This window comes from Oncorhynchus tshawytscha, linkage group LG04 (genome assembly GCF_018296145.1).
Source record: "Oncorhynchus tshawytscha isolate Ot180627B linkage group LG04, Otsh_v2.0, whole genome shotgun sequence".
Classification (NCBI taxonomy): Eukaryota; Metazoa; Chordata; class Actinopteri; order Salmoniformes; family Salmonidae; genus Oncorhynchus; species Oncorhynchus tshawytscha.
This window is the reverse complement of record NC_056432.1, coordinates 60,160,103-60,187,585: the sequence shown is the minus strand read 5'-3', so window position 1 is coordinate 60,187,585 and position 27,483 is coordinate 60,160,103. Positions and strand designations below refer to the sequence as shown.

Sequence of the window (27,483 nt, the reverse complement as noted above, 5' to 3'; positions counted from 1 at the left end):
TAGTTTCCACCGAGGGGCGCTCCAAAATCAACAAATAGCAGCACCAGTGGTAGGCAGTGGCATTGTTTTACGGCAGTTAAATGCTTAACTTGCAAGCCCTACCCAACAGTGCAGTACTCATATAATAAAGTAGAACTAGTAAGAAAATACAAACAAAAAAACCACAAGAAATATGAGGAAGCTATATACAGGGTACATGCACAATGTGCAGGGATACTGGAGTATTTAAGGTAGATATGTACATGTAGGCAGGGATTAGGACTGGTAGCAGGATAAATAATAATAATAGTAAGCAGTATGGCAGCAGCATCAGTGGTGGGTGTGTGCGTGGTGGTGAGTGTGTATTTCAGTGTTAATGTGAGTGTGCAAGTGTCATGTAAACAGGTCTGAAAAGTGACTGGTAGCAGGAATACATACATACTTATGGTAATATACATGTAAACAGGGGTGATAGTGATCAGTAGAAGGATAAATAGATACAGTACATACTAATGGCAATCAATAATCAATTAACAGCAGCGTAGTAATACAGCTAATCAATAATTATCTTGCTCTCCAATGCACTGTAATTTAAAGTAACTGGCCAGTGAAAATCTAACTTCAAAATTAATATTCTGTTAACCTCTACAGATCGGTGTCCCTATACCGGGACGATTGTTGTTAACCTGCGCTAATGTGACTAGAATGACGTTGTAAGTAACAGCAAACTTTCCAGGACATAGACATGTCTTATATGGTCAAAAAGCTTAAATTCTTGTAGCTATTACAGTGAAAAAATATCATGCTATTGTTTGAGAAGAGTGCACAACACCAAAAAACTTTTATCATGGCAACTGGTTTGATACATTCACCTCTGAAGGTAAATAATGTACTTACATTCAGTAATCTTGCTCTGATTTGTCCTCCTGAGAGTCCCAGGGATAAAATGTTGAATAGTTTTGTTTGATAAAATCATTTTTTATATTCAAATGTAGGAACTGGGTTCTACAGTTTGAATCCCTGCTGTCTTATTAATTTCACATTTCCACAAACTTCAAAGTGTTTCCTTACAATGCCAAGTAGCATTGTAAGAATTTGTTCTTAACCGATTTGCCTCGTTAAATAATGGATTCAAGGACATACATTTGCTGTATTAGAAGCTATTATTTGTACCATGATTGTCTTCAATATTTTATTTACACAAAGTTTGAAGATTTTCAATTCACTGTAATGGGATCCTGTTTTCTGATAACAATGCCTGCAATACCGCGGTCGGCCTTGAACCTCTGTGGCTTCAATGAGAGGGGGCAGTCGTTCTCCCCCGGGGTATGCCTACACCATTCCAACATAGAAAAACTGCCTTTTAACATAATTACCATTTTTGGAAGGAAAACTATTTCACTCATATTGTAATTGTTAATTATAGGTCATATTGTATAGAAATTTGGAATCACGACGTTACTTTAAGCTTTAAAACGGCAAGGATCTCTCTCTGCCTCATGGAAAAATAGGTTGAATTGCTGGAAATTAACTTGACAACTGACATTTTTTCTCTCCAATGCCAAGTAGCGAGCCTTTAAAATGTTCATCCCCACGGCCCAAGACTTGGTTCGCCCGGCCATGGTAAATCTCTATGTATGCGATTTTTTTGTTTAACTCTAGTTGTGTTCTGAATTTGATAACAAAAATGGTGGTCCCCAGGCCAAAAACCTTATGAGAACCCATGGTTTAGGATTCTGGTGGTCTGAGCCTTGATGCAACTGTACCACCTGCGGGACGGGAGTATGGAGAACAGTTCTCAGACACACCCTGGAATGTACGTCCCGGATGGCTGGGAGCTCACCCCCAGTGACGCGCTGTGCTGTCCGCACCTCCCTATGTAGGGCTTTCAGGTCAAGGACGATGCAGTTGCCATACCAAACGATGATACAACCAGTCAGAATACTCTTGAAGGTGCAGCTGTAAAAGTTCCTAAGGATCCGAGGGGGCATGTCAAATCGTTTCAGTCTCCTGAGGAAGAAGAGGCACTGCTGTGCCTTCTTCACAATTGTGCTCGTATGAGAGGACCATGTTAAGTCCTCAGTGATGTGGACACAGTAACTTGAAGCTCTTGTGACGTTCTCCACTGCGGCCCTGTCGATGAGGGTGTGCACCCTCCCGTTTCCTGTAGTCCAAGATCAGCTCGTTAGTCTTGCTGACGTTGAGGGAGAGGTTGTTGTCCTGGAAGTCTCTGACCTACTTTCTGTCTTTGCCATTGGTGATCAGGCCTACCGTCGCTGTGTCGTCAGCAAACTTGGAGTTGGAGTCGTGCGTGGTCAGTAGTGGGTGAACTGGAAGTACAGGAGGGGGCTAAGCACACACGGAGTGGGTCCATGAGGAGCGCCCTTGTTGAGGGTCAGCAAGGCGGAGGTGTTGTTGCCTACTCTTACCACCTGGGGTCAACCATCAGGAAGTCCAGGATCCAGTTACAGAGGAAGGTGTTCAGTCCCAGGGTCTCGAGCTTGATGATGAACTTGGAGGGCACTATGGTGGGAGAGGGCAGTGTGGAGTGCAATTGATATCGCATCATCTATGGATCGGTTGGGGTGGTATGCAAATTGGAGTGGGTCTAGGGTGTCTGGGATGATGTTCATGTGTGCCATGACCAACCTTTCAAAGCACCTAATTATTACAGATGTGAGTGCTACAGGACAGCAGTCAATGTGGCAGGATGCCTTAAGAGTTTTTAGGAACAGGAATGATGGTAGTCAGCTTGAAACATGGGGATTACCGACTGGGACAAGGAGAGGTTGAATATGTCCTTGAAGAAGCCTGCCAGCTGGTCTGCACATGCCCCGAGGACACACCCTGGAATACCGTCTGGCCCTGTGGCCTTACGAGTGTTGACCCACTTAAAAAACGTTACTCATGTCAGCCTCAGAGAGAGATCACCCAGTCCTCCGGCTCCTTAGCGGGGGCCCTCATGCTGAGCTCTGTGTTGTTTTAGTCGAAGCATGCATAAAAAACATTGAGATTGTCTGGTAGAGAGGCATCGTTAGGCATATCACGGCTTCCTTTGTAGTCCATCATTTACTGTAGCCCTTGCCACATGCGTCAGAGCCGCTATAATAGGATGCTACCTTGTTCAGATCTTGCCCTTTTGCTTGTTCGATAGCTCTGCAGAGGTCTAGCGGGACTTCTTGTATGCAATTGTGTCCTCAGCCATTGCCTCGTGGTTGGCTGCTATAGCCCTGTGAGCAGTAGATGTCCTTTAGCTTGGCACGCACCTCTGTGTTAATTCAGGGCTTTTGTTTGGGGAAGCAGCAAACCTTCACTATGGAGACAACGTCAGCGATGCATTTCCTGATGAACATATTCCAGTCAGCGTTAGCAAAGCAGTCCTGTAGAATAGCTTCTGCTCTGGTACACCATTTTTCTATGGAGCACATCATGGGTCTTCCTGTTTTGAGTTTTTGTTTGTAAACAGGAAGCAGGAGTGGCATGGAATTAAAATCACTGGCAACAAGAAAAGCAGCATCCGGGTGCATGGTTCCCTGCTTATTTATAGCCTTGTACAGTTCATCAAGTGCCAGCTTGTTGTTGTTCTCCTGATGTGGAATATATACAGCAGTCACAATAACAGATCAAAAGTATCTCAGGAGGTAAAAAGGTCAGCATTTGACCATCAGGTATTTCAAGATGTGAACAATAGGACGAAACTCCATTTCACTGTACTAGATTCTGCACACAATTTGCTGTTGATGAAGAGACATACCCCTCCCCCTCTGGATTTCCCTGAATCCGATGTCCTGTCTGCTCGGTGAACATAGGATATTGCAATTACGAGAGTCCCGTTGTTCCCAAAACTGCGAGAGGTCATCCATCTTATTATCAAGTGACTGTACATTGGCCAAAAGAATGAAGGGAAGTTGTGGCTGGTTTTCCTTTTGCCTTTGTCTCACCAGGACGCCTGCTCTCCTGCCTCGTTTTTGCCTGCGTTTCTTCTTGGGTAGCCCGAAGATTTGGTTGGAGGTACACAAAGAGCCTAGGGCAGATGAGTCAAACTCGAAGTTGAACCCAGAATTGAGTTTAGTAACAGCCAGCCTGATGTTCAAAAGTATTTGACGATCATATGTAATGATAGCAGATACATTTAGTGCAAAAAAAGTAGATAAACGCCAAAATAAAAGCTAAGTTGGGGCGGCGCACGCAAGATGGCAGCCATACAATACAGTACACTGTCATATCTTCAAAAGTCATTTACTTTTCTAAGCCCTATTTCCCACTTCAGAGTGGATCACCTGACAGCCCTAACAAACACATCAGGCACTCAAAGATAAAGCAGCATCTGTTCTGTGGTGTGTTCTGTGGTGTGATGTAGAATGTTTGTGTGTGTGGCGGGGGGGTGCAGTACTCCATTATGACTCATTACCTGAACGACTTCTCCTGGTCCAGATTGCTGAGCGAGTTGGCTTTAGGAATGCACGCACCTGGTTTGGTGGGCAGATCTGCTGACTGTGGGAGCAAGATTGAAATGCAAATAAAATTCCTGGAAAAGAAAACCTTTACGGACATCACTTGGACCAACCACATATAATTAGAAGAGGTCTGGGTCAGGTAATCCTGTGAGCATTACCAGTGCTTGACTTGGACTGAAATAGGTTCCGGTACTCATTTTGAGTAGTGTTTGTATTTAGATGCAGAAGCTCCACAATACATGAGCTAATATTCTAGAAGAGGAACAGGAATATTTGAGCTCCTGCCCAGGCCAAGCACTGAGCATTACATACGTGCACAAGAGTGAGGTGTTTTCCAGATGCTTACCCTGAGCCCGAAGGTGTCCCCTGCCTCCTTGGCTCGGTCCACAGACACAGAGCGCTTGTTCTCAAACATCTTGACCCTGGACAGCACCGACTGGGCCCTTATGGCCGGGTCGTCCTCCGGCTCCACTCTGGGGGGAGGGGGAAGGAGATTGGGGGCTGTAGTGATCACCGTGTCCCCAGGTGAGGGACGGAGAGCCTCTGGTTGTGGTTTGGGGGCGGGCACGGGGGCGTCAAAGTTCATGATGGGTTCGTACTGTTGGGGCGGGAGCTTGTAGCCTCGGTGCTGAGGTGGTGCCTGGTTGTAGGCCGGCCCAGGTCCTGGCCGCTGGGCAGGCTCCCCCTGGTAGTACTGTTTAGGGGGCTCTGGAGAGCGTGTTGCAGGGGGATACGGGTGAGGCTCCTGGTCGTAACGTAGAGGAGCGTAGCCCCCTGGGCCGGATGGAGGAGACTCATCGTAGCGGATGGGTCCTGGTCCTGCAGGCTTTCCGTAGCGAGGTCGTCCATTGTAGCCCAGCGGGGCCTCATCATAGCGCGGCTGAGGAGGGCTGTAGTCTTGCTTGGGTCCGTCTTCGTAGGACAGCCGTGGGTCGTAGCCATGCCCAGGAGGTTGTTGTTGCTGGTGGGGTGGTGGGCCAGAGGTCTGCTGGTTGTAAGGAGGCCACTGGTCATCGTAGTGAGGCACGCTTTTCTCGTGGTGCAGTTGAGAGTCGAAGTTACGATACTTTGGTTCGAGGTAGCCACCCCCGTCGTAGCGGTTAGGCGGGTGATCGTAATCTCTGTACAGGTGTTGGTCCTGGTACGGAGGCTGGGACTCGTAGGTCATGGGAGGCCCAATCGCCGGAGACGGCTTTACACCACCATGGTTCACTCTGATTGGCTCCTCCAGGTAGGGATCCTTCTTGTACATCTGAGGAAATAGACAATGGAAGAAACAAATGGTGAGTAATGGGACAAGAGCAACCACTAGCACACATCCAATAAATAAATGTGTATATAAATATAACAATCAAGTAAGAGAAGACAACGTAGAATATTAAAACAGAAGATTAATAATGGCTGAAGAAGGAAGCAGAGGAGAAGCAGGGAGACCTGAAATAGAGACACTCAGAGGTAGGGGTTAAAGGTCAGGTCAAATAGAATGCAGGTCTGAATGTCAGATCACAGCAGCCAATACGCACAGGAGCTCTCTATATATATCAATATATACACACACAACATACCACTTTAGTTTAAACTGCAACCCAAAAACAAAACCAACAAAGTTGAGACAAAACAAAATAAAAAAATATATCTTGATAAAATTACAAGCCAAATTAAATTACCGCAATAAGATATCTGGAACTTTAGAAGCAAATGTTTATCGTACAATGTAAACCATTTTAAAAACCATAGCATTTGAAAAGTAGTCATTGAACAACGTAACTTTCTGAAGTTATTATTTACTTTAACTTCATGGGATGTTTAAAGTCCATAAAACGTATACTCCACAGTTGGAGCGGAATGGCTACATTTCAAATTCAGGGAATAAAACATCAATAAAATATCCAAAATACTGATTGATGACTTTAAGAGAATGTCGCCAAATCAATCTATATAATTAAATGGTCCATTCAGTCTGCATCAACCAATATACCACCACTATCTATTCTATTGCTACGTTTAAACAGAAAAGAGAAACCAACTGAAACATGTTGTAGCCATGCAAAGAGGGTAAGCAACAGTGAGAGCCTCAGGTTCTTCGCTGCTCTTCTCTATATAGGTACCACACCAATGCAGCAATCAGTCTATATTCTCCTCCAAGAAGCCCACTGTTGTTTACGAGTGCTCAGATACACACAGTCTCTCTCTCACTCTCTCTCAGAAGCACACAGTGGACAGCGGGCAGGCATGCAAGAGTGAAAGGAAAGCGTGTGACGGGCGGTACACAGGCAGGCAGCGACAGGCCACAGCAGACCGACAGCGGGGTCGGCCGGGGCCAGGCCACGTCCAGGCGATGGGTACCTGTGGTTCTGAACTGGGCGGTCCGGATTGTAGGGGTTCGGGTTCGAGCGTTGGGGCCGGGGCCAGGGGCTGAGCTAGATCAGGGGTGGGCATCCTAAGCCAGTCAGCCTCGGGGCCGGGGCCTGGGCTGGGTTCGCTCTGGGGAGCAGCGATAGGGCCAAGGCTTAAACCATGGCTCAAACCAGCTACACCATTTACGGTGTTGTCGACAGCAGGGGGCACTGCCTCTGTCTCAGCCAGTAACACAGGCTGCTCAGGCTGCTGAGGGAGGATAGGCATGGTGGCCGGAACAGCCTCTGCTTTCTCATTCTGTGAAGTGGTTCAGAAACGTTTAATACACGGTGCTACTGCACGAGGGAGATACACCCTCACTAATGTTAACGTTACAGCGTAACACAGCCTACTCTGTACCTCCTCCACCGACCGACTCAGTAACTCACCATCCTCGGACCAAATTCAACTGATGGCTTTAGATGCTCAATCTGCCACGTAAGAATTCGCAACAGGACAAAGTTTCTGTTGTTAATGTAGTCTGATTGGATTTTAATTCTAGATTACAGTACAATGTTTTGCTTTTCTTTTTTTCTCTTACACATCAGAAGACAAACTTTTCGTGGATATCATAACGGCCGAATCGACCCAGATAAATACATTTACAGCAATACGTGGTTAACACTGACATTTCCAACATGCACATAATACTTTCTGGTATCACGGTATCAGTCCGAATCACAAGTGAAACAACTAGGAAGAGCACATAGGTGGGTACCGATACAGACACTTGACAGACACAAAACTTCTTCTCGTCAGTGAGAACATCGACATCAACAAAAACAGTCACACCTAACACAGGTCGTGAATACTGATTATAACAGTCACACTAACACAGGTCGTGAATACCGATTATAACAGTCACACTAACACAGGTGGTGAAAAGTGATATAACAGTCACACTAACACAGGTGGTGAATACTGATATAACAGTCACACTAACACAGGTGGTGAATACTGATATAACAGTCACACTAACACAGGTTGTGAATACTGATATAACAGTCACACTAACACAGGTCGTGAAAAGTGATTATAACGGTCACACTAACACAGGTTGTGAATACTGATATAACAGTCACACTAACACAGGTCGTGAAAAGTGATTATAACAGTCACACTAACACAGGTCGTGAAAAGTGATTATAACAGTCACACTAACACAGGTCGTGAAAACTGATTATAACAGTCACACTAACAGCTGGTGAATACTGATATAACAATCACACTAACACAGGTCGTGAATACTGATTATAACAGTCACACTAACACAGGTCGTGAAAACTGATAATAAAGTCACACTAACACAGGTCGTGAATACTGATAATAAAGTCACTAACACAGGTCGTGAATACTGATATAACAGTCACACTAACACAGGTTATGAATACTGATTATAACAGTCACACTAACACAGGTCGTGAAAACTGATAATAAAGTCACACTAACACAGGTCGTGAATACTGATATAACAGTCACACTAACAGGTCATGAATACTGATATAACAGTGACACTAACGCAGGTTGTGAATACTGATTATAACAGTCACACTAACGCAGGTCGTGAATACTGATTTTAACAGTCACACTAACACAGGTCGTGAATACTGATTATAACAGTCATACTAACACAGGTCGTGAATACTGATTATAACAGTCACACTAACACAGGTCGTGAAAACTGATATAACAGTCACACTAACAGGTCATGAATACTGATATAACAGTGACACTAATGCAGGTCGTGAATACTGATTATAACAGTCACACTAACGCAGGTCGTGAATACTGATTTTAACAGTCACACTAACACAGGTCGTGAATACTGATTATAACACTCACACTAACACAGGTCGTGAATACTGATATAACAGTCACACTAACAGGTCATGAATACTGATATAACAGTGACACTAACGCAGGTCGTGAATACTGATTATAACAGTCACACTAACGCAGGTCGTGAATACTGATTTTAACAGTCACACTAACACAGGTCTTGAATACTGATTATAACACTCACACTAACACAGGTCGTGAATACTGATTATAACAGTCACACTAACGCAGGTCGTGAATACTGATTTTAACAGTCACACTAACACAGGTCGTGAATACTGATTATAACAGTCACACTAACACAGGTCGTGAATACTGATTATAACAGTCACACTAACACAGGTCGTGAATACTGATTATAACGGACACACTAACACGTCGTGAATACTGATTATAACAGACACACTAACATGTTGTGAATACTGATTATAACAGTCACACTAACACAGGTCGTGAATACTGATTATAACAGTCACACTAACACAGGTCGTGAATACTGATTATAACGGACACACTAACACATGTCGTGAATACTGATTATAACAGACACACTAACATGTTGTGAATACTGATTATAACAGTCACACTAACACAGGTTGTGAATACTGATTATAACAGACACACTAACACATGTCGTGAATACTGATTATAACAGACACACTAACACATGTCGTGAATACTGATTATAACAGTCAAGCTTATTCTTGCTTTTTTCATTTTTTTTTCTTCAAAAATAAAAAAAACACGCACACAAACAACGATAGTGAATAAATACTTAAGTGGACACAAATGTTCTTTCCATCTTTTTTGTTTGTTTTGTGTTAGTAGATAATAACTGTTTTAAAACACTGCTTCAATAGCGGCGCCAGAACACCCTCCTCACGCACACCACGGATTCGAGACAACAGGGCAGATGCACGGCTCTCATAAACGGTACCTGCTGGGCCGCTGGTGCCTTGAATCCGGCTGGGTCGATCCGGTTCAGGGGGTCGGGCTGCACTGTGTGCTGGTACCCGCCGTACCCCAGGGGCTCCTGGATTACTGGCGGGTCCTCTCGGACGGGCTCCGAGGAGCGGGTGATGGCGGGCTCAGTGGGCAGGCCCACCTCGTCGTTCAGCGTCTCGTCTAGTTCCTGGTCGGTGTAGGCCCCGCCCTCTGTGTCCGTGTCCTCGTAGTCGGAGGTGTGGCGGCTGTCCGTGCTGTACATGGAGTACTCACTGCCCGGAGCCGACAGGTACGACAGACGGTCATCATGCAGATCCAGGTCATCATCTGGAGCACCATCCGCCTGGGGAGACACGACAGGAGGACATCAGGGGAGAGAGGGAGGGAGAGGGACAAGAGGCAGAGGGGGAAGGGAGATAAAGAGCAGAAGCAGCAACATTACAGTGAGGAGAGACAAAGAAAAACGAGAAATGAATGGCAAAGAGAAATGAATGGCAAAGAAAAACGTATTAATGCACAAAATACATTGTATATTAAAAATGTCTGACATTTATTTTGAATTCAACATTTTCATTAAAGTGACATGTATTAGTAAGTGTTTGATGACGTTAGTCTCGGCGCTGAGTGTCCTACCTTTCCCTCTGAAACCCACACCAGCTGGTTCTGCTGCTGTTGAATGGTCTCCTTCAGGGCACCGTACCACCCGTCATTCATATTATTCATGTTAATGGTGGCTTGGGAAGGATAGAGAGAAGAGAAGGAGCAGAGACAAAGCACCTCTCAAATGAATACAGAGAACCAATGACACAATTCTCATAATCACTGAAAAACTGTTCTTATAACCTCATGAAAAACCATTAGGATTAACACATCAGAGCCTGGTTTCCCGATAGCAATGGAACTTTGAAAACACCACGCAGAGAGAATGGTCGCTTATCATGCCGTTGGAGCATGTGTCCAAACTGATAGAATATTACCTTAACATTCAATTTTTTTCACAATAATGATGGCGGATTAGCTCCTAGAGAGATATTTGTTTGGTATACTCAGTGTTTATTGGGACAAACTACAGACAGTAGCCTACAAGTAGCAAAATAGAACTCAATTGACTAAACATTAAATGTATTTCAATATGATTGAAATAGGCCTATACACTACTGTTTACATTTTAATGCAGTCATCTCGATGTTAATTTGAATCATCTTTTTATATGTCGCTCGTTTGGATCAATTGTAAAGACATTGGCAACTTTGTATTTGTAGTCAACTTTGTTCTGAAGTTATCGGTGGTCACAGAGAGACATAAACCATGTGATTATGTGTTTAGCGAAGATCTTCTATGTAGAAAGTGACGTGGGAGGGCAAAAAAGCAACGCACTTAGCTGTTCTACGAGTGGTCTGTGGCAGGCGTTAGATTACGAGCGTTTTCAAGTGCAACATTAATAACGATGGTTTTGGGAAACAGCTAAGGAGATGTAACGATGCTCCTACGAAGGACAAAAACTTAACCTTAAGATGCTTTTGGGAAACCAAGCCCTGAACAAGTAATTAATTGATATGTCTAACTATCATTGATTCAGATATTGATGATTAATTATTATTCTACATGAGGGGAAAAGCTTATTTCTAGTATCACTGCTTGTATCATCCCAAAGCTGCTCGTCTCGTCTTGTCTCAGCACCGGTTGTTGCCACTGTTGTAACTATGAGCTGTCATGAGTCCAACAACACTCAAGGTCTATAGCGCTGCCTGGCAGCTGTCAATCTGTTTGACCTGACAAATACCACAGGTGACACTTCTCTCTGTTGTTCTCGCTCTCTCGAGGCTGGTTCTAAAAAATACCAGGCAGTGCTTCATTTACAGACCCATGTGGAATAAGGGAGTAACTCAACGGTGATGGGAAAGAAGAGGCTGGATGTGTGTAGAAAAATGAATTCACGCCTCCCATTTCATACGGGGCAGGGACGTGCATTGGAATGGGTAATGACGGCTGGGGTCCTGTGGGAGGTTAGCTCGGAGCCCTGAGCAGCCCTGCCTGCGTGAGGAGGAGGGGACACAGAGAACTGCACCCCGCTAGGACACTGACTGTACTGTGCCACCGGCTGATAGTCCGCACCAGGGGCGCAACTTTCACTGGGGACGGGGGGGGCATGGAGTTGCGCCCCTGGTCCACACTACAGTACAGCACGCAGCCCTAGCCTTTCTCACTCGTGACAACTCCATCCACTCACTATTTCTCTCTTCCCCTCCCTCCCATAGAAACTCACTGGTGAAGAGGTGGTGGTTGTTCTTCCTCAGTTTGAGGGCTCTCTCGTAGAGTTTCCTGGCTGACTTCCTGGACTCGGGGCACAGCCTGGTTCTCATGGTCTTGACGCCCTGCTTGCTGTCTGGGTTGAGGAACACCACGATGGGGTACCACTGGGCGTAGTTCAGACGGTCCACAGCGTTGGGGGTGATGTCCAGCACAGCATGCCGGTCCTAAGGACACCCAAAAAAAAAAAAAATAAGAATATTTGATCTAAATACTAACACTAAAAGGTTTGCTCAGATTACTGTTTTAGACTATATTTTTCATATATTGGTCAAATAAAAACACTATCCCATGAACACCAGAGAGCAGTAGTGAGCCATGGATGAGTCTATCTATGCATGTGTGTTGTATGTGCTATAAGAGGGGATCTGTCTGAGGTTTTCTGTCAGGGTGCATGCGTGTGTGTATACGCGTGTGCGTGCGTGTGTGTGTGTATGCGCATCCATGTAGTAAGTAGTCTCGCTCACCCGGTCAATGATCTGTTTAATGGTGTGGAGGCGAATGATCCCGGAGCTGCGCTGGTCTTTTCCTGCGTCTTTGGGCTCACTCTCTGCAGAGGGGGAGAAGGGACAGTGTTACGGTGTCATATTACTGCAGAGCTCACTATACATCTCAGCTCATTACCTTCACCCTAGTGCATGCAATATGCCTTAAGCACATTTCAAAACATAAAATAGGAGGTCGTGTCATTATGAATGTGCGCGTGCAACTACAGACATCACAGTATAGTATAATCCGCAATGCAGGAAATGTGTTACATGTGTGAAAAGCATTGAAGTGGGATAATGCACATTCAAGAAGATAGGGAATCAATTCAAATAGAGTCATGATTCAAATTTAAAATGGATATAAACGTCAGGGGAGTTAAGCGGGAATGTTCTAAAAAGGTGAATTGTTTAAACATGGCTAGCCTGGCCTTATCTGTCAACATAAGGTAATAACCCTTTGAGAGGACGGCTGACCTGGGTGCAGTTTCACTACTCAGATCTCAACACTTATCACAGGATCTTTCACCACTCAACCCTGCATTCTAAATCAGCATTCTAGATTGCAGAGTGCTAACATCACTAGCCCTTACAATTTCAGTCACAAACACACCAATGGCATAAGGCATCTTCTCCAATCTAATGTAAAAGTTTACATTTTAAGTACAGATTATGGTGTAATCCACACACAGACATTAGGGGCTTGGGAATTAAGAATGAAGACTAGTACTGTTATGTATGCAGCTTATTTTCTATAGGATAGCGACTGTGCCACGGGTACATGCTCCATAACTAGCTACATTGTCATTCCACAACTTCCCTACAGGCTGAATCAGGCCATACATGACCAACTACAGAAAACACATCTACGGTTTAGAGGGTAGGCTACCACCTAGCTAACTAGCATCAATTAGCACTGATACAAACAAGTTGATGCACTTCATGACATACTTTCCACTCCTTCATGTTGCTGTGTTTCTGAAAAGAAAATACAAGGTTTACAGAGATGTAGGTTACGCAAAATATGTCCAGGGCTGGAATCACTTTACATGTGGATTTTGGAGTAGTGCACTTAGGAAAATTGAAATTTACTACTGTTTCGGGTATTAGAATGAACACTACATGCTAAAGATGCTAGCTACTCCCTCAAGTGGACCTGGAGTAGGCAGATGAGGGCGCCCTCTAGTCTCTAACACAGAGCTGCTCTAAGCACTGTGTTACTCCAGCTGTGTGTGTGTGTGTGTATGTGTGCGTGTGTGTGTGTGAGACACGGCTGAGACAGACAGTGAGATGGCTAGCTAAAGGCTACTCACTGGCAAGCTCAAACAGGTCAGGCTCCTCTCTGGCCAGCTTCTCTCTCGCCACGTCTGCGATGGACCCAAAGATCACCACAGGCCTCAGGAACCCAGCTGGATAATAGAAGACACAAAACACCATATTTGACGGTCTTAAGGTCGAATTTGTAGGCAAACATGGCTGCATTCCAATTTCCACACTAGCATACATTTTAGAATGAAGCAATGTACTGGGAAAGCATTCTCAGTGGTAAGCTAGTTTAGGTATTGTGACATATCTCATGGACCCTGCTCTGGAGATCACCTACCCTCTCTCAGCACCACCCTCTCATAGGCAGGGAACTTGGTTTGGACCGGCTGGGCAGACAGGTCCTCTCTGCTCTTCCTCAGGTTCCTCTTGGAGGTCCGCAGACCACGGAACCTCCAGAAGTCAGCCCTGTCGCCCCCTGGCGTTTTGGGGAGGGTGTACTGCACACTGGACAACTGCTCTGCCCTGTGGGAGGGCGATTGGAGAGGTGTCAGGCAACAGGCAATGGATTCAAAGATTGAAATCCAATGGAAACGGCCAACATGCCCTTTATTTTGAATTAGTGCAATTATCCAATGTGTCATTTACGGCCCTGTTACCACTATTCTATTGTGAAATACTTCTATACCTTAATAGAACCTAGAATTCAGTAAACATTTGACTGAAAGCCTCCCGGCTAGCGCAGTGGTCTCTGGGTTTGAGCCCAGGCTCTGTCACAGCCGGCCGCGACCGGGAGGACCATGGGGCGACGCACAATAGGCCTAGCGTCGTCCGGGTTAGGCCGGTAGGGATATCCTTTTCTCATCACGCACTAGCGACTCCTGTGGCGGGCCGGGCACAGTGCACGCTGACCAGGTCGCTAGGGGTACTGTGTTTCCTCCGACACATTGGTGCGGCTGGCTTCCGGGTTGGATGCGCACTGTGTTAAGAAGCAGTGAGGCTTGGTTGGGTTGTGTTTCGGAGGACGCATGGCTCTCGACCTTCGTCTCTCCCGAGCCAGTACGGGGGTTGTAGTGATGAGACAAGACAGTAACTACTAATAATTGGATACCACGAAGTTGGGGAGAAAAGGGTGGTAAAAAAACAACATTTGACTGAAGAGGACACTGGCATGGCTAGGGACACAACGTGGCAGAGTAGCCCCGGTGCACCGCATATAATGGTTACGTTAATGTGTGCAAGTGATAAATATCTGTGTCACGCTGGTATGTTGGGAGCACTGTGAGGTTCCCATCTGCCCCATGGTGTGGAATCTCTCTCTCTCTAAACATAGCCAGGGGCTGTAGGTCAGGCCAGGCCTAGACTCCAACAGGGACTCTGTCAGTCTGCTGTTTCATTATGAATAGATAGTCTCCTACCCTCACAGGACTCATAGTGCAAATGCATTCTCACTAGAGCAGTTGTCACCCGTGTAATTGAGACTAGGGGTGATGTTAATGTGGCCTACTTTACACAGCCTAGTTCATCACCTTATGTTAGGGTTGTTGTTTACCATCTCTACACCGACAGGAAAGCTGCTGGTGTCTTATTTGACTAATGCTGTCGACCCCCCACTCTACCTACCCTACCCTCTTGTCTCCACCCAGAGTAGGCTCTGCTGTATTCTACCTGTTCTTGTTGGGGATGACGTCTCTCTACTGTATTCTACCTGTTCTTGTTGGGGATAACGTCTCTCTCCGCTGTATTCTACCTGTTCTTGTTGGGGATGACGTCTCTCCACTGTATTCTACCTGTTCTTGTTGGGGATGAAGTCTCTCTCCTGTATTCTACCTGTTCTTGTTGGGGATGACGTCTCTCTCCCATGTATTCTACCTGTTCTTGTTGGGGATGACGTCTCTCCGCTGTATTCTACCTGTTCTTGTTGGGGATGACGTCTCTCTGCTGTATTCTACCTGTTCTTGTTGGGGATGACGTCTCTCCGCTGTATTCTACCTGTTCTTGTTGGGGATGACGTCTCTCTACTGTATTCTACCTGTTCTTGTTGGGGATGACGTCTCTCTACTGTATTTTACCTGTTCTTGTTGGGGATGACGTCTCTCTACTGTATTCTACCTGTTCTTGTTGGGGATGACGTCTCTCCCCGCTGTATTCTACCTGTTCTTGTTGGGGATGAAGTCTCTCTCCTGTATTCTACCTGTTCTTGTTGGGGATGACGTCTCTACTGTATTCTACCTGTTCTTGTTGGGGATGACGTCTCTCCACTGTATTCTACCTGTTCTTGTTGGGGATGACCTGTTCTTGTTGGGGATCTCTCCACTGTATTCTACCTGTTCTTGTTGGGGATGACGTCTCTCTCCGCTTTATTCTACCTGTTCTTGTTGGGGATGACGTCTCTCTCCGCTTTATTCTACCTGTTCTTGTTGGGGATGACGTCTCTCTCCGCTTTATTCTACCTGTTCTTGTTGGGGATGACGTCTCTCTCCGCTTTATTCTACCTGTTCTTGTTGGGGATGACGTCTCTCTCCTGTATTCTACCTGTTCTTGTTGGGGATGAAGTCTCTCTCCTGTATTCTACCTGTTCTTGTTGGGGATGACGTCTCTCTCCTGTATTCTACCTGTTCTTGTTGGGGATGACGTCTCTCTCCTGTATTCTACCTGTTCTTGTTGGGGATGACGTCTCTCTCCTGTATTCTACCTGTTCTTGTTGGGGATGACGTCTCTCTCCTGTATTCTACCTGTTCTTCTGACGTCTCTCTCCCTGTATGACGTCTCTCTCCTGTATTCTACCTGTTCTTGTTGGGGATGACGTATTCTACCTGTTCTCTCTCCTCTACCTGTTCTGGGGTATGTATGCTACCTGTTCTTGTTGGGGATGACGTCTCTCCACTGTATTCTACCTGTTCTTGTTGGGGATGACGTCTCTCCACTGTATTCTACCTGTTCTTGTTGGGGGTGACGTCTCTCTCCGCTGTAATCTACCTGTTCTGGTTGGGGATGACGTCTCTCTCCGCTGTATTCTACCTGTTCTCGTTGGGGATGACGTCTCTCTCCGCTGTATTCTACCTGCTCTCGTTTGGGATGACGTCTCTCTTCTGTATTCTACCTGTTCTTGTTGGGGATGATGCCTCTCTCCACCTCCTGGTGGTTCTTGCCAATGCGTATGGCGAGCCAGGAGCCCAGCTTGCCGTTGTAGAGGGTGTCCACTACACGGAACACCTCTCCCTTGTTGAAGCTCAGGCCGTACGGAGACTCCTTCTCATACTCAAAGTGGGTCCGGATGTAGAACGAGTCACCCACATCTGACTCTACTATCCGACGGTAAACTGGAATTGAGGGAAAATGGTAGAAGAAGAAATGAAGTAGGGAAAAATGTTCAGGTATACAATTGAAAGCGTGTGTAAAGTTCACATGTAACCAGGTTAACTTAAAATGTGTGTTTCTGTGCAAACGCAAATCTATACACTCTCAGACCCTGTCAAGATCACAACGTGCATTTATCTAACATCTGTTTTCCCCATGTTACTCACCATCCTTCTTCTTCTGGGCTAGAATGGTGACCTCTTCACCCCTGGGAAGGTCTAGGAGGAACAGCACAGCCTCCTCTCGGATGATGTTAGCAAAGTCTACGTTGTTTACCTACAGAGAGGAGGGCGAGAGAAGAACAGAGACTATCAGGTCTCCAGGGTTCAGGCCAGTCTACTTCCCCACCTCAACGCCCTGCGGTCCCCAGCACAATATCACGTTTATTTACCCTGCTGCAGAGCCAGCATTTGAACCAGGAACACTTGGGGTTGAATCATAGAGAACAACGTTCATCCTCCTCAGAAAGGAGACTTCAAGTCTATCTCAACTAGTCACACTGTGAAGGCCAGGAAACACTCACAGGCTCCCTGCCCAGGGGTGGAAAACAACATCCTGGTTTGTGTCTGAAACAGCACCCTATTAACTGTAGTGCACTACTTTTCCCTACATAGTGAAGAGGTCAAAAGTAGTGCACTATATAGTGAATAGGGTGCCATTTGGGAAACATTCCTGGAAGCCCACTCATAGGGAATAGCACATAGCCTAGAGATGTGTTTGTACAGCAGGGAAGGAGGCTAGCAGAGAGGAGAAGTTAGCCCTCCCCACATACCACCTTGACCCATACTGTGGTGTGGGAGGAACACAAAGCATGGTGTGTTTCGTTAAAATGTGTGGCTAGTGATAAACATGATTAAATGAATCCAACTCTGATATCAGAGGGGACTTCCATTAACAATACTTCAGACAGGGCCTGAGAACAACAACAACGACCTCTATTGTGTGGTTCAGAGTAAACAAAGGAAAGACAGAGAAGAGAAGAGCCAGGCGTTGACCTCAGACTGATCCACCGTAATCACCATTTTCTATCTCACATCACTATGACCAGTGACCACACAGTAGAGGTCATTGTTGATCCATCAGCTAGTGGCTCACATAGTTTAACAAAGTGTTTCCAACTAAGCGTGGGCAGCGATGAGAACGTTTCCAGAACGACAGCAGACGTTCTCCAGCTAGTACAGAAAAGAACATACCCTTCAACACTATCTACTGTGGAAAAGAACAAACCACATATCCTGTGCACTTTCCAAAGAGGAAACTTTACAATGGCCTTGTTGACAAAAATGTGACAATCATTAAAAGTGATGAAACATACCCAACAGCTAATAATAATAAAATGTGTAAAGCAGGTATGAGATACACTTCTTACCCTGAGAATCTGGTCTCCTTCCTCCAGACCTTCCTTGGCAGCTGGGCTGTCCTCCAGGACTCCGGCTACAAAGATGCCCACATCGTTCCCTCCGGCCAGCCTCAGGCCAACACTCTCCCCCTTCTTAAACTTCACCAGCTTCATACTCGGCCTGCATGGGGAGTGGGCATCATACACAAACAGACGTTTAGATACTACTGTTCTACAGGGAGCCATTACATTTCAGCAAATAACATGGTACTGACATATATGGTAATAATAAAATGGCTTTAACAGGAAGACTGAGGATTACCTGAGGATGCTGTCATCATGACCAGCGCTGGGCACTGGGGCATCAGAGGGGCTGACTGGAAGGTCCACATCAGGCTGGCCAGGCTGGGCATACACTGGCTTTGGTTCTACAGGACCAACACACACTTCAGTCACATACTGATAGTATGATCACACACACATGTAACACACTAACCTGGTAGAGGAATGTGAATGTAGAGATGACTATCTGAGTTAGAGTTAAATACAGTGGGGCAAAAAAGTATTTAGTCAGCCACCAATTGTGCAAGTTCTCCCACTTAAAAAGATGAGAGAGGCCTGTAATTTTCATCATAGGTACACTTCAACTATGACAGACAAAATGAGAAGAAAAGGAATCCAGAAAATCACATTGTAGGATTTTTTATGAATTTATTTGCAAATTATGGTGTTATATGTTATATACTATGTTATAGTATTAAAGGGGGGACCAACTCCATATTAACTCCCATGATTTTGAAATGAGATGTTCGATGAGCAGGTGTCCACATACCATGTTGTGTATTTTAGTGGCCCCCCACTTCACGGTGGAGAGAAATTTTTTAAATAGAATTTCCTGCAATTCTACACATTGTTGCCATGGGGTGTAGAGAATTCTTTGCAGTTTTAAAGCTAATTTCATGCAATTCTCTATATTTTGCCATGACTTATGCCATGCTAATATGATATTTGAATGAGAGTGACTAACAAAATCAATGGGGGCCCCCTGGAGGTCAGGGCACCTGGTCGGTATTCGTTTATGACAGTGGAGGCTGGTGGGAGGAACAACAGGAGGACTGACTCATTGTAATGTCTGGAATGGCGTCAAACATGTGGTTCCCATGTGTTTGATACTGTTCCATCTATTCCATTCCAGCCATTACAATGAGCCTGTCCTCCTATAGCTCCTCCCAGCAGCCTCCTCTGGTTCCTGATTACTACAAGTTTACTGTAGATAGCTGGCAATACTAACTTAGCAATAAATTTTTTTGGGCTAATGTCAGTGACTGACATTATAAGAGAAAAATTGCTGATGCACAATCATATTTCGAAATTGCACCTTGTGAATTCTACTATTCTAACTCTCAACAGTAAGTTGAGACCAAGGCTGAGTTCCTAGCCAAAATAAATAAATACATATAAAAATATATTATTTTACTCTGACATATCACGACCCACCATTAACATGTTCATGATGACCCATACTTTAAGAAAGACTGTGTGGGGAAGGTCCATAGTACTCTAGTCTAGAGGAATGGACTAGAGTACTATGGACTGGGCTTTTCTGATGTGTGGGACAAGGAGTACAGAGTGCATTCCAATCTAGGGCGGAGGAGAGGGGGAAGCAGAGAGGGATAGGCACAGTACAGAGGAGTGTCAAGGCCTGTTTTGGTTCAGGCAGTTAGACAGGTGGAGGCAGCTGTGGAGGCAGCAGGGGCCCTGACTGACCTGGCAGTGGGGGCAGTTTGTCCTCTCTGGCCAGTGGCTGGTCGCTGATGGCCTGGATTAGGGCCTCCTGGGAACCTTTAACAGGAGTCGACATCACCCCGGGCTTGGAAATCCTCTCCTCATCTCGACTTCTGTGGCTAGAAAAAGAAACAGTTGATTATTTATTTTGGGTTTGTTAATTTTTTCCTTTGTAGGCCTACCATGTGAGATGAAGAATGGTAGCGATTATGAAGAGAGAATAGAAAGGTGGATGGATGAACCCTGAGTCTAATTATTTATTTATTTTAAGTATAGGAGACAAAACAATGTCACACGACCTCTGCACCCTCTCCACAGAGAGCTTCCTACACCGGCTGCTTGGAGAAGGTCCTGTTGTTTTATCCCAGGGACGCAGCCAGTGACGGAGTGTGTTGTTATGAGAGCGTCGTGTTACTGACATCACAGCGTGGAATGAGTGATAAGGCACTAGGAACAGTAAAGAACGGCCAAAACAGTAAGGAGTTCAAAAGGAGGACGGCCGTCTTCAACTCAAACTATTTGAACTACACGTTTATAGGGTCCGACCTAGTCTCTGCTGGCCTCGGTTTCACCTCTGCATCGACTGCATCAGCAGCATAGCAGACTCCAGGTGCTTTCAGCTATGTGGTCTACAGAATCCTCTCAACCCTACAGTATCACTGACAACCACACAGAGACCAGAAACACTACTCAGTCATACCGAAGCAGACATTTTTCTAAAAATGTTTTGATTGAGACCTGTATACATTACAAATGATTCATTCCATTTCCCTTCTCAACCTTTTAACCAAACCACAGCAGCAGTACTGTATACCTGCCAGAGCCAGTCCCAGCTCCAGCTCACCACAGCCAGCCACTGAGTGTTCAGATTCAGATGTGTGAATGCCGTGCTCCGTCTCTGCAGCTCTATTCGGCTGCTTCTTAGAACAATGGGTTCGAATTCCAGCCTGGTCACATGACCCCGAAGCTGGCACAGGACTCCAGCCAGCATCCAGCAGCTTTTTACACAGGAGGAATGTAGCGGTAAGCTACACTACAGCTGGGCTGTGCCACCATCTTACACCCAACACTCACTCTCCCTCACACAGGACTTTAACAGGATAACATACACTCACTCTCCCTCACACAGGACTTTAACAGGATAATATGAACTCACTCTCCCTTCCTCACACAGGACTTTAACAGGATAATATGCACTCACTCTCCCTCCCTCACACAGGACTTCAACAGGATAATATGCACTCACTCTCCCTCCCTCACACAGGACTTCAACAGGATAATATGCACTCACTCTCCCTCCCTCACACAGGACTTTAACAGGATAATATGCACTCACTCTCCCTCCCTCACACAGGACTTTAACAGGATAATATGCACTCACTCTCCCTCCCTCACACAGGACTTTAACAGGATAATATGCACTCACTTCCCAAAGACAAAATCAGACTCAAACAGCAGCAAACCAAAACCTATTAGCTTGAAAAGTGAAATGGGGATCCTTGCCTTCCTAACATTCAATTTCCTGTCTTTGTGAGAACAAATGAAAACACTCCATCAAAAGTGAGGAACAAATGGAGGGAAAAAATACACACACATTTCCTAGATGCAAAATGCTTCTTTTTTAGTTGAGTTGAGTCAGCGACAACTTAAGATTTAAGATTAATTCACAACACATGGACCTAATTTCATCCTCATATTGAAAAAAAATATGGAGACTACCGTTTGATAATCCATATCTATCTCATACTTTGAAGGAAAACTACAAGTGACAAATTGCAATTATTCAACAGTGAAACTCCTGATAATGTGTTTGTAGTTCAGAGTGCATTGGGGACTGTAGAAATAAAGAGATATTAAAAATGGCTGCAGTACATGCAGAGCAGTCTGCGCTGCAAGGGACGAATTTCAACAAGGCTGTAATCGCCTGTCTGTCTGTCTATTTGTCCGTCCGTCCGTCAGTCAGAGCGGGCCTATTGGCCGGTCATGGCAGCAGCCCTTGTCCCTGTCCTAAATCTCCCGTGCCCTCCCTGCCCTGTCCTGTGTGAAATGGTGTTAAGAGGCAACACATCAACTAAACATAAATTCCTACGTAGTGCTGTCCTTTTACCTTGCCTCCCTCCCTCCTTTCTTTCTCTGCTCTCCTTTTCTAAACACAACAGTACACAAGGACCAAAGCACAAATCTGCAATCTGTTTCCTTATTTCCTCCTGTGGCGTCAATATAAGGTTACACTGTATAAATGGACATCTCAACCCAATAATCGTGTTGTGATAAAATGTGTTTTGCATCATGGAAAGAGGGATACTTTAATTTTGTAATTCCCATAGACCACTGTCGTAACAACCATCTAAAATGGGACTGTTGCACAGCTATATTTTGTTATTTGAGGAAAATCCCTTACAAAACTAAATGCAGGAGGCTAACTAACACTATTTCACAGTTCAATGAGGTACTCTCACAAATCTGTTTTTTATTTCACCTTTATTTACACAGGTAAGTCAACTAGTCAAGTCTTGATTACAATGACAACCTGATGGTATATTAGGGAATGTATTCTCACAGGGACAAGAGAAACATTTAACTATAGAGAAAACCTCAACTATGTGAACTGTCTGATTCTGGGGCAAATCTCTGTGGGAAGTGTGTCAAATTCCTGCCTGGCCTCCTGCATAGCAAATACATACTGTGATGAGGCCTGCATGCATGCTGGTCTGGTTATAGCCAATCCCTGCTGACACTCACCATTTAGTCCCACTTGCCTGACATTCATAAGGTGCAAACAGAGTATGGCTTCGAACTAAACTAGCAACATTCAAACCAAGTGCTCAAGGCTCATCAATACATGGTTCAGGAATACAACATGTATTATGTTACTCATTGTGTACGCACACAAAGACAAGTAACACCAATTCAATATCCCCAAACCTAAAGGCTAACTCTGGAAAGAAAACGAGACAGAAAGACAGTTTATTGATCTAAGTACTAACCTAAACTCTAGGATGGTCTCAACAACTACTGGCAGGGTGTTTTTGTGACATTGTGACACTTACAGTGGGAGTATTCTGTGTAAGAATGTCCCTGCGTTCCTGCATTGAGACAAGAATTGTTATTCCACAGTGATGTTGACAGTTACATTGGGGCGGATTTACGGTAGTTGGTTACTGGAGTGGCTTGGTGACAAACAGGCAGCTGTAAATCACTAACAATTGGTCCCTCCAGATATCTAGAATCTATCTAGCCAGGCATTAATTCCAGCCTCTGATGACAAACTGACTTTAAAGCCATTACACAATTTTGCCATTAATCTGATTCCATATGGGCTGACAGGGCTTGGGGTTTAGACCCAGAGCATTGAGGAGAGACCAGTACCGCTACGAAGTACCAACCAACCGGCTGTTAGTTTTCCCATTTCAGATCAATGGTACAGCTGCTTATCTGCATTAACGCCATCATATCAGGATGTCTAAACACTACAGTACAGCAGCACTGAGGAGGGAGCTAAAGACGAGCTACAACAGGGGGCTAGGGGATGCTAAATCTGTGTGAGATCTCTGTCAAATAAATAGGACTGTTCACTGTGATTCAAAAAGAACACACAGAACCAATACTTGCAGAATCTGAAATGAGCAGGGCATTTTCAGGTATCTGACCCTCCATACATGTGCTCTGCAGCAGAAATAGCCACACCAGGAGAGGACAGAGGACATGGTAGAGTTTGGAAGCAGAACACTTGACTTGTTGTGTTTCGTTTTGAATCCAGGGCTTTCTTTTCTACAGAGCCTCTCCTCCAGGGCCCAGAGCCTTTCGCCAGAGAGAGAGAGAGAGACACACACGAGCTCCATCTGGGCAATCCATCCCCATCCTGGTTAATTGCTGTGATACGGCAGGCCGTGTGATCAGAAACCAGCAGCAGCCTTTCCTTCCACAGCTCTATCCCTCCCTCCAGCCCCTCTGACATCAACACGCCACATAGTCAGTCTGAGAGGAACTGTCAAGCCTTGCTCTGTAAAGGCACCTCATCTACTGGTCTACTTCTCTGTATAGCGACTATCTACTTAGTCAGCTACGCAGGCAGCTATGCAGGCAAGCCAGTCGCCACTACTACATGTCTGTCAAGGCCGGTTACTGCATCTCTCCACTGCTTTCCATGCAAACTTACGTTAGCCTCCAACTGAAGAGATGGAAAGAGAAAATTGTGCAACAGAGGAAAGAAAACACAAGACATTCAATTGACTGGGAAAATGGAAGAAATGAAGCACATGTTAATATTTAGACAGTTTATGAAATATATAGTTAACATTGTACTGACTGATGCTTTGGCCCATTCCAGGCTGGTGGTGAGGGTTTCCTTTAGGTTGTGATGAGTTATTATGGACACTGTATATAGGGAGACTATATGGTGAGCTATAGGGAGGGGTGCAGGGGACGGGACATCGATGTGGAAAAGCATCAATATCCTCTCCTCTGGCTCGCTGTGACCTCTGACCCCTACAGCAGGTCATTATGGGACTGCTGGGCTTATAGAGGCACATATTTCTGTTCTATTCATCATGTGTCTTCATTATCTATTGATACACAGCCCTCTAGAAGTGCTGGTGATTAGCTGTGGGTGTCTGTGTGATATGTATGACAGCTGTGTGTCCCATGAGGATTGTGTAATATATATGTATGTATGTGTGTGTATTTTCCTTACCTGCCATTGCTAATCTGCCGTGGTGAGTGTCGGGAGGGGTCCGAGGGCTCAGACCGGGTAGGGGAGCGGGATCGACTGCCCCGTGCTCGATCATGGGATCGAGTGGAATGGTCTGAGGTCAGTGAATGAATTTCTGAAATGTCTGTTAGAACAAAGTGGTGTTTAATATGGCAATTGAACCATGACAAGTAAACTAAGAAAAAAAGAAAGTTAAAAAAAAGGGAGAAGAGAAATCAGTAGAAAAAGGATTAAGTAGTAAGTTTTCCTTTTCAGATACCTCTGGGAAATTGCACCCACATAACATCATGCCACATTGTGAGCTAAACAAAACGGTGTTAATCAATATGAGGTCGTTAAAACACGAGATTGATTGAGGTTAACGTCCTGTAGAGAACGCACAGAGCTCCATCTCACCGTCTCGGTCGGAGTTGTTGCCGGAGGGAATGCTGTCGTCCATGTCGGGGATGTTGAGCAACGTGGCTCTGTCGTCTCTCTGCACCACCATCTTTAACTTGCCCTTTGACCTCTCGATCAGCTTCTTAGCATCTATTAGCGACAGGTTCTCGGTCACTGTGCCGTTAATCTGGAAAAAAAATGAAAAAAAGAGGCTGTTTAAGGAAGGTTTCATTCTCATCATTGTACAGTTTAACTTTGGACTTGTGCAACAGCACACATACACCAAAGCCATACAGTACAAGACCTATAATGACGTTTAAAAATGTATGATTTTAGCAAATGTTCCACATGCACAGTGCTTTACGTATGGTCACTTGCAGTGAGAGACTGAACACATCATATTTTATTGCATAAAAATGAAATCACCACTCCCTTGTTTAAAATGTTTATAATGGAAGGCTAAAGTCTCACAACCACATGTTATCCCTCTTTCTTGTACACGCTTTCATAGTTACGACACTTGGAAGACTAAAGTTTGATACAAGGACTCTCTTCAGAGTCCAGGGTGTACCTTCTTGTGATGAGGTAAATGTTTCCCATCAGCGACTGACTAGTCAGGAACAAAAGCGAGTGATGGAATGCATGGCCCTGCTTGAGGACTGAGTAGCATTCTAATGAACTTTGAACTCCCATTACAGGCATCTCTCTGAGTGAACATATAAACAGTGTGGCTAGAGGTCATAGTGAAACAGTGTGTTGTGTTAATGAAGTCAGTATGACATTGTACATCCCTCCCCTCTCTAAGTCTTTGTGAGGCCCTGGCAACCTTCCACTATTTACACGATCTTACTAGTGAATGCAGGCCCAAAATATTGCCTTATGTGAAGTGGTATGCTTAGTATATATCTGCTCTGAATCTCAGCTCAGTCCCCGTTTCTTTGAGTGCCCGTCACAGGATTTGAACCGGTGGCATTCCCACTCCAGGTAATCGTCTATAACGACCAGCCCCATCATGTCTCTGGTTCTCACCTTCAGCACCACGTCTCCCTCCTGGATGTTTCCGTCCCGTGCTGCTAGGCTCTCTGGGGAGATGTCCTTCACAAAGATGTGGCTGGCCAAACGCAGACCATACTCTACTTTAAACAACAACAACAAAACAATATTAGCAAAGTACTGTGCAATACCACACCTTAAACTATAGGGTCAAACTGACAATGCAAAGGAAAGAAAATCGGGCCTCCCGAGTGGCGCAGTGGCTTAAGGTACTGCATTGCAGTGCTAGCTGTGCCACTAGAGATTCTGGGTTCGAGTCCAGGCTCTGTAGCAGCTGACCGCAACAGGGAGACCCATGGGGCGGCGCACAATTGGCCCAGCGTCGTCCGGGTTAGGGGAGGGTTTGGCTAGCCCAGAAAGAAATCATTCATTCTGAAAACCTAAGCTGGACATTGTGGTGCCCACCTTCATTCTTGCGGGACTTGACAAGGGTGACTTTGGCGGGGCGGGACGGTGTAGAGGAGCCTTGGGATCGGCCGGAGCGGGGCGAGATGCTCCTCTCTCGCGAGGCACTGTGTTCCCGCCGGCTGCTGTTGCTGCGTTCACGCTCGCGGTCGTTCGTCCGCCTGCTGGCCGTGCCGCCGCTTGCTGCTCCGTAGGCGCTGGTGGGCCCGCTGTGCGGCTCGCAACCATCGTCTTCATCCGTGTCCTCTTCCTCGTGCTCGGACATAGTCTCCCTGTCTCCCGGGCGGGACACCGGGATCTGAACCTTCCGTTTTCTTCTGATCGTCTGGGGGGGAGAAAAGGACATATCATCATTCTCAACCACCTCAAATGACCTCTTATCAACTCAATGAAGTGAGAAATGTATCTAAATCCCTGGGGTGGCATTCATAGAAGAGGAATGTACTTGCTGAGGATGGAGGACCATAACATGAAAGGTTAGCCTGCTGGCCATTCCCGAGGAATACAACAACTCACTATTTTTGCATTCTTTCCACTCTTCCGAAGCTGCTGCACTGCGTACGCATGCTCTACGTTGTCCATGGACACCGCATTGACCATTACCACACGGTCATTTTCCCTGGAAGGAGAAGAGAAACAAGGACGCTCAATCACGGTCAGGATCTACATTGACCACTCCCAAATCAGGACCATAGCGGTAACATATAGGGCTGGTTACCCAGACACAGATTAAGCCTTGTCAGGAACTGAAAATCAGGCTCACAGAAAATCTCAGTT

At 45.5% G+C, this 27,483-nt stretch overlaps 1 protein-coding gene across 13 annotated transcripts in view; it reads right to left on the bottom strand.

Annotated features, from left to right (window-relative positions):
* The window catches only part of tjp1a (tight junction protein 1a), a 149,562-nt gene that overhangs the window by 11,359 nt on the left and 110,720 nt on the right, over positions 1 to 27,483 (bottom strand). For 6 of the 13 annotated variants that reach the window (XM_042320957.1, XM_042320962.1, XM_042320963.1 and 3 more), the window contains 20 exons: positions 27,223 to 27,325; positions 26,707 to 27,031; positions 26,278 to 26,384; positions 25,267 to 25,435; positions 24,853 to 24,994; positions 20,142 to 20,278; positions 18,697 to 18,802; positions 18,405 to 18,555; positions 17,203 to 17,311; positions 16,779 to 16,998; positions 14,016 to 14,200; positions 13,726 to 13,821; positions 13,364 to 13,390; positions 12,395 to 12,477; positions 11,884 to 12,094; positions 10,251 to 10,351; positions 9,610 to 9,960; positions 6,783 to 7,091; positions 4,783 to 5,688; positions 4,391 to 4,473 (listed from right to left, as the gene is read on the bottom strand). In XM_042320957.1, coding sequence (XP_042176891.1) covers positions 4,391 to 4,473; positions 4,783 to 5,688; positions 6,783 to 7,091; positions 9,610 to 9,960; positions 10,251 to 10,351; positions 11,884 to 12,094; positions 12,395 to 12,477; positions 13,364 to 13,390; positions 13,726 to 13,821; positions 14,016 to 14,200; positions 16,779 to 16,998; positions 17,203 to 17,311; positions 18,405 to 18,555; positions 18,697 to 18,802; positions 20,142 to 20,278; positions 24,853 to 24,994; positions 25,267 to 25,435; positions 26,278 to 26,384; positions 26,707 to 27,031; positions 27,223 to 27,325 — 3,921 coding nt within the window. The remainder of the gene's footprint in view (positions 1 to 4,390; positions 4,474 to 4,782; positions 5,689 to 6,782; positions 7,092 to 9,609; positions 9,961 to 10,250; positions 10,352 to 11,883; positions 12,095 to 12,394; positions 12,478 to 13,363; positions 13,391 to 13,725; positions 13,822 to 14,015; positions 14,201 to 16,778; positions 16,999 to 17,202; positions 17,312 to 18,404; positions 18,556 to 18,696; positions 18,803 to 20,141; positions 20,279 to 24,852; positions 24,995 to 25,266; positions 25,436 to 26,277; positions 26,385 to 26,706; positions 27,032 to 27,222; positions 27,326 to 27,483) is intronic. The other 7 variants (XM_042320961.1, XM_042320969.1, XM_042320968.1 and 4 more) reach the window with 5 other exon arrangements.